At 38.4% G+C, this 12,704-nt stretch overlaps 1 protein-coding gene across 2 annotated transcripts; it reads left to right on the top strand.

Moving 5' to 3' along the window:
* The first annotated feature begins 1,872 nt into the window (after positions 1–1,872).
* LOC119253905 (deoxyribonuclease TATDN1-like) lies at positions 1,873–10,068 on the top strand. Of its 2 annotated transcripts, none has more exons than XM_037521144.2 (7): positions 1,873–1,933; positions 3,754–3,897; positions 3,983–4,025; positions 5,611–5,696; positions 5,784–5,824; positions 9,274–9,350; positions 9,781–10,068. In XM_037521144.2, the coding sequence occupies exons 1-7, from the start codon at positions 1,873–1,875 to the stop codon at positions 9,791–9,793; spliced, it is 465 nt and encodes a 154-aa protein (XP_037377041.2). In that variant the 3' UTR covers positions 9,794–10,068. The 2 variants fall into 2 exon arrangements, with proteins under 2 accessions (XP_037377041.2, XP_037377042.2); XM_037521145.2 differs by having other exon boundaries at positions 1,895–2,009.
* The last annotated feature ends 2,636 nt before the right edge of the window (positions 10,069–12,704 follow it).

The raw sequence follows: 12,704 nt of genomic DNA, 5'->3' as shown, positions 1-12,704 counted from the left end.
AAGTATACATCAGCGTGCCATAATCATTGCTTTAGAAGGTGCATTTAAGCGGAACTGCCTTTGTAGTCACCATAACACAAAGCTTTATAGTGGTTATTTTTCCTTTTAACATATTAGCAAAAGATGGCGTTTTCACCACTAGTGCATCTAATAACTCTCTCTATAGACATTTACTGCTTTGACTGAGCCATAACTTTTCCTACAAAGGATCCATCATTTAACCCAGAGATTCTCAAACTTTCTCTTCTCAGAATTCCTTCACATTCCTTTTATTATTGAGGACCCAAAGAGCTTTTGTTTATGTTAATTTTAGCTATTGATATACACTATATTGGAAATTAAAACTCAGGAAATTTTTAAATGTCTAGTAATTCATTTAAAAGTAACAAAAAACATATGTAACAGAAAACATTGTATGTAACAGAAAACATCATATAAACATTTTTATGAAAAGTATTTTTCAAACCAAAAAATTTTTTTTTTTTTTTAATCTTAAATTTTATTTTTATATTCCCCCATACAATTGCAAACGCCCCATTCTGACCCAATCCTTCCCCTCCCGCCCCCCACCCCAAAAAGTGTCTCTGGTTCATAGTTTTTGTTGATTTTGATTTTCACTTTCTTATATTCATTTTCCTGTCCCTTATTAAGTTTTCTAGATTCCTGCTATGAGTGAGACCATCCGGTATTTTTCTTTTCTTTTTGGCTTATTTCGCTGAGCATGATCCCTCCAGCGCCATCCATGTTGCTGCAAATTGCATGTGTTTATCTTTTTTGAATGCTGAGTAATATTCCATGGTATATATGTACCACATCTTCTTGATCCAGTCATCTACTTTGGGCATTTGGGTTGTTTCCAAAGCTTAGCTATTGTAAACAGTGCTGCTATAAACATAGGGGTGCAGGTGCTCTTTGGAATTGATGTTTCTGTGTCCTTTGGTAAATACCTAGGAGTGGAATTGCTGATCATATGGAAGCTCTATGTTTAGTAGGTCCAGAAATCTCCACACAGCTCTCCATAGTGGTTGGACCAGTTTGCACTCCCACCAACAGTGCAGAAGAGTTCCTTTTTCTCCACATCCTCGCCAACATTTGTTGTTGCTAGTTTTTTTAATATGTGCCATTCTCACTGGTGTGAGATGGTATCTCATGGTAGTTTTGATTTGCATTTCCCTGATGACAAGTGATGTTGAACATTTTTTCATATGTCTGTTGGCCAAACCAAAAAAATTTAATGACGAGTGGAATTATTTTACATCTCTTTAATGTCTGGATTAGTAGAAGACAACTGAACTTTCTGTTTCTGCAGTCAGCCTGTGATGTTGTGATGTCACACAACATGTAGCCTCTGGAATACCTCGTTGCCCACCAATGACAGAATGGGGGTGAAAATGACAAACAGCATCTTAAGAAAATAGTTTTGACCTCTCATGCTCGGGTGGCTCTGGGACCACACTGGGAAAACTATTGAATTAGTCAGCACTGTTGAATCACTGATTAAGAGTAACAGAATTCTAAATTCAGTGGTCTTTAGTTATTTCAGGCTGCCTAAAACATGGTCTCTGTCCTTACAGAACTCCTATCTAGAATGAGAGACATCATATAGGTACATTTTAATAGGGGAGTGGCAAATTCTACATGACATGCATGTGATTGTGTGCGTGTGTATGCATGTATACTTGTGTGCGTTTGCGTGTGTGTAGAGAAGTCAGGCACCACTACATAAGAGGTGGTATTTCAGCTGAATTTTAAAGGGTAGGTGTGTGATAGTCAAAAAGGGAAAAACATTCTGGTAAAAAGCAACAGGAAGCCATGTTTGGGAAACTGATGATGCCCAGGTTAAAGTCAGCTTATTTTTTTCTTTTTCAGTTTATGATTACAGGTGGAAGTCTGCAAGAGAGTAAAGACGCACTGCATTTGGCACAAACAAATGGTATCCTCATATTACTTTTACCAAAAAAAATAAGAATTAAGTTATTTTGAAGAAGTCTCTCTGACTGCTACTTCAGGTACAATACAATGGATAGTGACTGTAGAAACAACAGGAAAACAGACCGATGTCAGACTGTTAACAGACTGATTAAAATGAAAAAATTCAATCTAATGAAAAAAATTAATGAAAAAATTCAAAGTGCCCATTGGTATACCAGATGCTTAAATAAAATCCTCTCATTGTACTTAACAAAAAATTATTTTAAAATTTCAGTTAAAGGAAATTAACTGCTTACCTGGTAGATAATTTAGTCTCAGATATTCCTGATGTAGAATTTTTTTGTATTTTTTTTGAAAGATTTATTTATTTATGCATACAAGAACTGGGGTACAGGCCAGAGGTATGGGTAGGTAAGAGGATTCACCAGAGACAGAGTGGGGAACAGAACAAGCAGATTGACTGAGGTACACAGCTGAGGGTAGCAGCAGGGCAAGTCAGGAGAGGTCTGCTGCACCATGTGGGTTGCTCTCTAGCTGGCCGGGAATCGAACTCATGCTGCAGTGACTGCGGATAGCTTCACAGGTTGCATCTTAACCCTTGCGCCACCAGGGAGGCCCCTTTTTTTTTGTATTTTGTAATGTGTTTCTGTTAAACTCTTAACTTAATCTGTGAAAAGATCATTTATTAAAGATTCTGCAGACCAGACACTGTAAAGCCCTAGGAATGCAAGTAATATAATATATAGTCCTTCATATGCTCACTTTATGTTCATTTTGTATTTAAAGTCTAGAATAAAGTTTTGGAATTGATTCCTAAAGGAATCCTAGATACATAAAATAACTTAAATCTGCTTTTAAATTTTTTAGCCTTTTTTTTTTTTTGCATGTCTCGTGCTATATATACTGGGGATTTAGGCATGCCATATTAATATTTTTTGAAATACTGATTCATAAAATACTGGTTTTTAGTGAAATCTTTCTAAATACTTACTACTCTTCGTGGTCTGCTGATACTTTTTCTTAGTGGTTCAGATCGTAAAAATAATCCTCTTCCCAGAATCTCTTGAAATACATAAAAATACTCTTTTCCATACTTTTTATCGCCAAACAGGTACTTTAAAACGTCCTCAGATCTCCATTTTCATCTCTTGTCCTCCCCCCTCCATGTACCTGTGCCCTCACTACTTTAAAAACTCTGCCTCCCTTTACACGTAAACATCTGCATGGGGTCCCGAGGAAGGCTCTGTGCCTTCCCCATGGGTTCAGGGGAAGTTACCTGAAGCCACTCAAAATAGCTTTTGACCTCACATTTATGTTCCATACAGTCAAAACTCTCCAAGTCTGGCCTCTAAATAAGTGAGCTTTGTTATTAGAAAAACCAATCCCCTCTCCCATCACTTAAATCACCCTTTTTAAAGGGAATGCATTTTAACTATTATATTAGACACATGAAACAAGACAGTCACATGAACAGCCAATATAAAAAATAAAATTAGGTGATAATATTTTGTTCTCCAAGTAATGGCTTCATTTTTTATTCTCTCTAGCTCAGTAAATACCAAGCTTTGGAATGAGTTGACTCAATTATTTTTATTCACACATTAAGGCAGTTTTCATAGTCACAGCTTTGTTAAGGTATTCCAAAAAATTTTATATGATTAATCTAATGCAAATCTGGTAGTTTGAATCGTTGATGATTACTGTTAAAAATTAAGCTGTTGAAATAATTTGGTATTCTGCATATTAAATATATAGTATTTTGCATATTAAATATAAATATGGAAAATACTTTGAAAATAATCCTAAGACATTTTGTGTTAGACATGTTTTTCAGTACAGTTGGATGTCATCCTACAAGATGTGATGAATTTGAAAAGAACAACCCTGATCTTTACTTAAAGGAGCTGCTAAATCTTGCTGAAAAGAACAAGGGGAAGGTGGTAGCCATAGGGGAGTGTGGGCTCGGTGAGTGCAGCCTGGAGACTGTGTGTGAAAATAATTGATTGTCCTGTTGAGTCATGACTATTTACAGATTCTTTTTATTTTCAAGATTTTGACCGACTACAGTTTTGTCCCAAAGATACTCAGCTCAAGTAAGGAAATTTATTTGACCTTAGAAATTATTGTTAAATCTTAAGCATGGTTATTAACAGCTTTTATCAGTTCAGTATATATTTGGATTAAGCATCAGGATTTCCTGTTTTTCACTTTCTATATTGAAAAGCTTATAATTCCCTAACTGATAAACTATCTGATTTGATTTTAATGGTAGAAGTAAGGATAATTTTACAAGATAGAGCCTTTTTTGTATGTTTGTTTGTTTAATTAATGCATTTGTACATGAACCCTTTCAAGAGTAAGGGATGCTCCAAGAGGATTATAGCAACCATCACCAAAGCTAAAAAACTATCTTGTACCCGCAGTAGATATTAGATGACATGCCTTAGAGACTGTTTCCAACCCATCGCCTTCGCTTGGAGCTCCTGGGTCAGTGTTCCACACAGAAAATAAAATTAGGTCATGAGATTGATTTAAAACTTGAGCATTTTGTTGAATTTCAAAAATAATGTCTTAATTATCAAGATGGTAAAACATTAAAATGAAGTTCTAAAGGTGGTTAATTTAGTTATTTTTTTCTACTCAACAAATATCTGTACTTTAGGTGCCAGAAACTGCTAGAACATAGTATACAAAAATATGAACAAGGTATATTATCTATTCCTAGAGACACTTAGATAGGCAAATCTTCATCCCGCTCAGTTTCTTAAACACAAAGGAGGAATCTCCTCTTAAATTCACTTTGAAGATACTGTCCAATTCTGTCAAAATAATTAATAATTAACCATTTTTGTCATATGATCTTGATTAAGCTAGTGGGTGACCTGAAAGGAGTTTTCAGATTATGCATACCAAAAGTATCCGCCTCTCCTCCCTCCCCTGCCCTGCCACAGAGGAGATCCTGCTGTTCCAGCCCAGTTGAAAATGTACACAGTGAGTGAGCAGTGGGCTGACTAGGGAACATGTCACACCCTAGACTTAAACCTCCAGGTTCTCGGAGTATGAAGGTCCATAACCAGGGGGCAGAGGAAGGGTCAAAGTCATGTACTGTGGACTCTCTTTCAGGCCTCCCATTTATATAACCTATCACCGCTTATTAGTGGTATATTATTTGCTGGGTTTTTCAAGGACATTTGTGTGATTAACAGCTGGATTATCACTTGATATCTCTTGAATTTCATGTAGGTGGGCTCACTCAACCTTAAAAGTTCACATATTCACATTTAAGTTGAAAAACAGTTGTCTGTAATAGTTTTTAGGTTATGCCCGAAGGAAGGGAGTCATCATTCCTCCGTTTCTGTCTGTTTTCAAGGTCAGCCTCCTGAGGCAAACAGACTTTGTAACGGGATGACAGTCAAGGGCCCATGAATAACATTTCTGAAAATCTGTAATTTCAGAAAATAAAGTATTCCTTTCTAGAAGTTTTATGTTATAAAGGCTTTACTAATAAGCCTGATGTATTTAAATGTCTGAATTAATTTTATCCTACATTTCTGTCCTAATTTCTAGAGGATAAAATTCCTCTAACCCCAAAAAAAAAAAAAAAAAAATCACTCGATGTAATTGTATTTCTCATGCTAAAATAACATTTTAACAAGGAAATCTTTTTTGCATTATAAGATATTTTGAAAAACAGTTTGAACTCTCAGAACAAACAAAATTGCCAATGTTTCTTCACTGTCGAAACTCACATGATGAATTCTTAGGTGAGTCAAAGCTAAAATCTTTTTCAGAATTTAAAAATTTTGCAGAAATCAAGCTATTTGCTGAAAGTTCTCTCTTTTAATTCACAGACATAATGAAAAGAAACAGAGATCGATGTGTAGGTGGGGTGGTAAGTGTAAGAGTTGTTTTTTTTTTTTTTTTTTTTTAAGATTTATTTATGCTTACAAGAGCTGGGTACAGGCCAGAGATGCGGGGGGTGAGGGATTCACCAGAGACAGAGTGGGGACAGAACAGCCAGACTGATCAAAGTACACTGTTGAGGAGAGCAGCAGGCGAGACAGGAGAGGTCTGCGGCCGGGAATCGAACTCATGCTGGAGAGGCTGAGGATTGCTTTATAGTATGGTGCTTAACCCCTTGCGCCACTAGGGAGCCCCAGTATAAGAGCTGTTTTTAATGTATGATGCATGAAAGCATCTTGGTAATTACAAAGATTGGCCTCTAAAGTAATTCACATGTAACGGTAAATTTGTTAAGGCTCTTCTCTCATTTGAAGTACATGTAAGTTTACTGTTTGATCTCTGGGCCAGATGTCATCCAAACATAAATCATACTTTCATTTTTTTATTTTTATTTTTTTAAAGATTTATTTATTCATTTGTTTGTTTGTTTGTTTATTTATACAAACACTGGGTACAGTCAGAAGCACGGGAGGGTGAGAGAATTCACCAGAGCCAGAGCAGGGAGCAGAGCAGGCAGAAGGACCGAGGTACACTGCTGAGGGGAGCAGCGGGTGGCAGAAGAGGTCTGTGCACCATGTGTGCCCTCCTCCGGTGACTGGGGAGCAGCTGGGGATCGAACTGGTGCTGCAGAGGCTGCGAGCAGCCTCGCAACCCAGCGCTCAACTGCTGCATCACCAGGAGGCCCCATAAATCATACTTTTAATTAGTTACTTGTTTGGAGTACAAGAATTGAGTACAGAATTCTGGTCATAAGAAAGTCCATCGATTTACCCTACACATTTTAACAGTGCATGTGATATTTCTTCTCTGCCTCTTCTACCAGCCATTCTTTAAATGTTCTTCAAATTAAATTTTGAGCAAAAATATAAACTAATTTTAGTAGTTTTAAAATTTTTCACATTCATTTCAGGTTTGCCTTCTTAATTTCTTGTCAACTCTGTTCATAAACTATTACCTCAGTGATCTAGAGCCTCTCCTTTCTGTAGTTTGCTGCTTCTGTGCTAATAAGCCTTTCTCTGTAGGGTCATTTCAGTCATTAGCGTTGAGCTGTTTCCCTAAGTGTTATCTGCCCACCATTTAACTCAAGTGGCCATGCTAGTGCTTTTTCATCTTTTCTGGATCATTAATGCCTCTGAAAATCTGCCTCAGAAAATGCTCGAAAATACATATTTTCTATCTTCAGGAGAGCCTCATTGATCTCCAGCAAAAAAGCTGTTATCCAGCTATAAAAAAAATCTCTATACTGTGCCAGCTAAGGAAAGAGGAACAGTACCAAGCCTTTACTGTGTACCCATGTTGTGTTGCTTTGACATTTTATGTAGTCTCTCAAGTTTTTATTCAGCATCTGCATCAATGTTTATACTACAAGTGATGTGTGTTTCCTGTGTTGCTGTGGTGTTGATATTACTGAGCACTTCTTTGTAGCATACTGGCCAGCTTATTCTTTTGGAATTGCACTTGGGAACTGAGAGACTTTCGTTAATGCCCTTGAATTACTGGTGGCACTTAATAGCCTTCAGTCTTTACCTCTCAGCCCATTTGCTTTATTTCTAAATAAGAATTAAATTGGATGATTCTATAATAGTTAAAAAAATAACAGCAACAACAAATCCAACTTGGGTTCAATTTTAATTAAAAAAGAGATTGCTAAATAAAGAATAATTCTCTGAAATACTTGTTGAAGAATCACATTTAAAATTATTTCAATATTGGGCCTCCTTGTGGTGCAAGGGGTTAAGTCTCAGCACTATCAAGATAGCAGGGAGTGGGCCTCCCCGGTGGCGCAGCGGTTGAGCTCTGGGTTGCGAAGCTGCCCATGGCCTCTGCAGAGCTGGTTCGATCCCCGGCTGCTCCCCGGCCACCAGAGGAGGGTCCCACATGGCGCGCAGACCTCTCCTGCCGCCCGCTGCTCCCCTCAGCAGTGTACTTCGGTCCTTCTGCCTGCTCTGCTCCCCGCTCTGGCTCTGGTGAATTCTCTCACCCTCCCGCGCTTCTGACTGTACCCAGTGCTTGTATAAATAAATAAAAATTAAAAATAAATAAATAAAAAATAAAAAATATTTGCAATTCAAAAAATTGTTAAAAAAAAAAAAAAAAGATAGCAGGGAGCCGCTACTGGCATGAGTTCCATCCCCAGCCAGGGAGCTGACCCACAGGGCACAGCAGACCTCTCCTGTCTTGCCCACTGCCCCCCTCGGCAGTGTATTTCAGTCAGTCTGCCTGTTCTGCTCCCAACTCTGTCTCTGGTGAATCCTCTTACCCCCTATAGCTGTGGCCTGCATCACTGTCCTTGTATGCATAAATAAATATAAAATAAATCTTTAAAATAAAATAATTTCTGTATTAATGGAGGCACGGTTTTGTCACTGGAAGTGCTGAGGGGCAGCTCTGCAGCAGTTTTCATCGTTGTTGAGAAACAATTCTCTGGACTTGGTATTAATGTGACACACTTGTTTGTCTTGATTACATAAGTACATCCAACATGTGAGGAACTGCACTTTCACCCCTCTATGACAAGGAGAAGCCCCATCTCAGTCCTTGCCTGATGAATTGATACTAACATATTTAGACCTGTTGTAAATGTTCTCACCACCTTTTTTTTTTTTTTTAAATAATTGTATAGTGACTGGTGGTGACTTTCTAGCAAAGCCTTTTTTTTTTTTTTTTTTTGTTTATTTATTTATTTACAAGCACTGGGTACAGTCAGAAGCGCAGGAGGGAGAGAGAATTTGCCAGAGCAGGGAACAGAACAGGCAGACTGACAAAGAAATACACTGCTGAGGGGAGCAGCGGGCTGCAGGAGAGGTCTGCGCGCCTTGTAGGACCCTCGCCAGTGGCCGGGGAACCAACCGGCGCTGCAGGGGCTGCGGGCAGCTTCGCAGCCCAGCGCTCAACCGCTGTGCCACCAGGGAAGGCCCCTCACAACCTTTTTATAGATCTTAAAACTTGCCTCTAAAAAGTTTTTTCTAGGAAAAAAGTATCTTCTAACAGGAAAATTAAACTACATTTAAAAATATCTTAAATAGCTTTATAATATTTCTAACTTTTCCTCATGTTTGTTGCCTAATAATCTGACTCCCCCTCCAGCCCCTTTCTCTGGAGGTGCTCTGGTAATGCTGGTGCAGGGACGTGGCACAGCCAGAGAGAAGTCCAGCTAGCCAACTCCTTGTCTCGGATCATTGGAGATGGCAGATTTTAACTGTGAAATTTGACTAGAAAATAAAAATTTTAGGGGCTACTGTATTTGAAACCCTGTGGTCCAAAAATCCCTAATGTATCTGTAGCTCTCTCTCACTTTTTTTTAATAAACTCTTAAAAAAGGCTTAGAATGTTAAAGCATCCTGGTTATATAATAATACCTTACCTCTGTGTCCCTAGGTGCATTCATTTGATGGTAGCAAGGAAGCAGCAGCTGCTTTGATTGACTTGGATCTCTATGTAGGATTTAATGGTTGGTAAGTTCTTAAATTGTTTTTTTTTTTTTTTTAATTTTAGCAGATTTAAGAAAAACTTTGCAGTGAATTGCTGATAGAAGATTTAAATTTATTTTATTGACGTTTCTGTGTGTTTTGCATTGACCTTGATCTAAGAATGTCAGTAATTATATGTGTAAGAATAGTACATGACAATTAGAAGTTAAAACTTGAAAATTATAAACTACTATCCTGTGTTCCATTAATGGAAAATATTCTGTGTTAAGGTTAGCAGCTCAACTTATTCTCAGTTCATTTTGTTCCTTTAAAACTTTCTTGATCAAGTGCTCGGTTCAGCAGCACATATACTAAACTTTCTTGATCATGTCATTAACATGTACATAGTCATAAGTGATGTCTGATGATGGAGAAGAGGTCGTCTGTAACATGATTATCTTGTATGTCTCTGTAGGCCCAGAAACTGAATTCAAGGAGCTGGTATAAAATAGCTACAAGGGTGGAAGCCAGGGTCCTCTGGCTTCTCATTTGGTGACCTTTCTGCAATTATAACCACACCAAACCTCATGTGCCCAATTCAGTCAGCTAGCACGGGTGGGTCCCTGGGCTCACTTTCTTCCAAATAATTTGATGAGTTTCTACCAGTCTTTACAAGATGTCAGCGTAGCTCATAAGTAAACTGTGACCCCTTCACTAGTTTTATTTCCTTAAAATTATTACTTTTCTGATGACATAATTTTCTACTAAGATCTCTTTAAAAAATAGAATCATGAAATTGCTTATTTGCTATAGAATTCAGACTTTTAAATGTTCTGGATACTTTTTCATATTTTAAATTATGTGACTTATAAAATTAATATGCAAAGGAATATATGCATAAGTATTAAAAAGTCAAGTAGTATTAGAGGGCTTATAAAAGTCTTTCCAACCCATTTCTCATATTCAAGAGGCAACCACTTTGCTATTTAACCACTATATAAATTAAGGTATATGAGCATTAAGTTCTTATATTCTACACTCTGCCCCTCCCTATTTTTTCCTCCTTATTCCTTCCACTGTAGTTATTCCTGAATTTTTGGTTATATGTATATTCAGTGTTTCATTATGTCTGTAAATATTATTGACTGCTGAACCATAAGGTTTGCCAGTTTCTGATTTTCTTGCAGTAACGTATGTTTTATTTACTTGGCTTTCTTTAAAAACATGAAGCCTCCTCACATTTTTTGACAGCTCAGTTAAATACCTTTTTCTGTTTTCCACACAAGGAAAGCTGTCTAGATCATCTAATAGTTCCATTAATAGAGACCCTTCCATCTTTCTGCTTGTTTGAACTAGTGTCTCTTCGCTGCTAGGTCCTTTATATTCCATTTTTTAAAGATGAAACATATGTTTGAAAAAAATTTATTTTATTCTTCCTTTTGAAAATTTGTCTGGAGAGCTAATGAAAGGAAAAAATAAACACTTCCACTTCATATTGACATTTTTTCCAGGCAAAAGATTATAGATTAGAAATCATTCTCTGAAAAGTTAGTGTTTCATTTTTATGCTCCTGTGTTAAGTCAGTTGCTATTCTGATTCCTATTCCTTTCCTTGTGACTTCCTTATTTTTTCTCCTGTGGAAGATTTTAGTTCTTTTTCTCTGGTTGTATCAAGCTTCACTGAAGTTTGTCATTCGTTTTGCATTTCTGTGCCAGCTAAAGGCTCATCTGTAGGCCCTGGGAAATAGTCTCCATTTTTTTTCTTCTTCTGTTTGACACTTTCAGGCTGACTCCGATCATATTTTATTCTACAATGTCTCTCTTTCTCTCTACTTTAGAGTGCTGCATTTTGCAGGCTTTTAAATGAAACTTCAGCTTTTGTTTACAATCTCTAAACATTTTTTAATTATTAATTTTTTTTAAAGATTTATTTATGCATACAAGAGCTGGGGTACAGGCCAGAGATGCGGAGGGGGAGCGGATTCACCAGAGATAGAGTGGGGAACAGAGCAGGCAGATGGACCGAAGACACTGCTGAGGGGAGCAGTAGGAGAGTCAGGAAGGTCTGCTACACCGTGTGGGTTGCTCCCTGGCTGGCCAGGTATCGAACTCGTGCTGCAGAGGCTACGGATTGCTTCATAGTGTGGTACTTAACCCCTTGTGCCACAAGGAGGCCCCTAAACATTTTTTATTACCATAATCTTTGGTATATGCAACATCTTCTCATCTCCTTAAAGATATGAATTAGTTTTTAAAAGTTATTTTCTGTTTGCCCAATAATAATTTATGTTTCCTGTGCCCCTTATCCTTTTGTCTCAGTCATGATGGTGGCTTTCTTCAGCTGCTAGGGCAGCTCTTTTTTTTAAAAAAAAAAGATTTATTTATTCAAGAACTGGGGTACAGGCCAGAGGCATGGGAGGGTGAGAGGACTCACCAGAGGCAGAGCAGGGAACAGAACAGGCAGACGGACCGAAGACACTGCTGAGGGGAGCAGCAGGCAAGACAGGAGAGGTCTGCCGTGCCATGTGGGTATCTCCCTGGCTGGCCAGCAATCAAACCCCCACTGCAGAGGCTGCGGACAGCTTCACAGTGCTACACTTCACTCAACCCACTGCGCCACTGGGGAGGCCCTGCTAGGCAGCTCTTTGCTGAATATTTCAAAAAAAGAGAAAAGAGCTGTTTGGAGCTTTGCGATGAGAGAGCCCATCAACTGGCTGACTGTTAGCTGCCAACCGATTGTCACCAGGTCCCGAAATGTCCATATGTTGGTTCTTCTGAGGTGGTTGTCTCTCCAGAGAGGGTGCCTCTGATCTCCGCGGGAAAACTGGTATGGGGACTCATTGAAGTACCTGTGTTCTGGAGCAAGTGGGGTCAAAGAGAAGATCTCACAGTACACCGCCTCCAATCTGCAACCCCATGCCTCAGCCCCAGTCTTTGTGCCTGTTGTTCTCTCCTCCAGTCTCTGGTTCGTTCTCCAGAGACTACACTCTACCCTCTCTCAGGACAGGGCTGGGGGCAGAAGTAGTCTTCTCTGAACCAGTTCACTGGAAAGTAATCTGAGAGCCCCATCTTGTCTTTGCCCTGACTTTTCAAAAGATTCCCATTTCACTTCCCTGCCTTGCCCAGCCTATTTAAATGCCTGGTTCTTCCTTTTCCTTGAACTTTGTAAGTGGATTAGTTTGCTTGTCTTCAGTATCTCTCTGCAGGCCTGTATTTGATAATTTGGTGACAAGTTTTTAAATTTTAGTATCCGTATCAAACGTACGTGTGTTGTGTGGTGTGTGTGTGTTGTGTGTTGTGTGTTGTACTGACCAAGTGTTAAGATGGTTGAAAATAAGATAATTTTTTCCTAGGGGAAAACTGCTTCTTAAGCCAAACTAGACACATATTTCCTTCCCAT

The sequence above is a fragment of the Talpa occidentalis genome, unplaced genomic scaffold (assembly GCF_014898055.3).
Source record: "Talpa occidentalis isolate TD23 unplaced genomic scaffold, MPIMG_talOcc4v2.1 talOcc4.2307, whole genome shotgun sequence".
NCBI lineage: Eukaryota > Metazoa > Chordata > Mammalia > Eulipotyphla > Talpidae > Talpa > Talpa occidentalis.
Note: the sequence above shows the minus strand (reverse complement) of the source record. Positions and strands in the feature narration are given on the sequence as shown.

Bases quoted from the DNA above. Each gene is read 5' to 3' on its own strand.
- LOC119253905 (XM_037521144.2), top strand. From the start codon at position 1,873: ATGATTACAGGTGGAAGTCTGCAAGAGAGTAAAGACGCACTGCATTTG. The intron at 4,026-5,610 runs GTAAGGAAATTT...TTGCATTATAAG, and splicing joins CCCAAAGATACTCAGCTCAA to ATATTTTGAAAAACAGTTTG. The intron at 5,697-5,783 runs GTGAGTCAAAGC...TTTAATTCACAG, and splicing joins CTCACATGATGAATTCTTAG to ACATAATGAAAAGAAACAGA.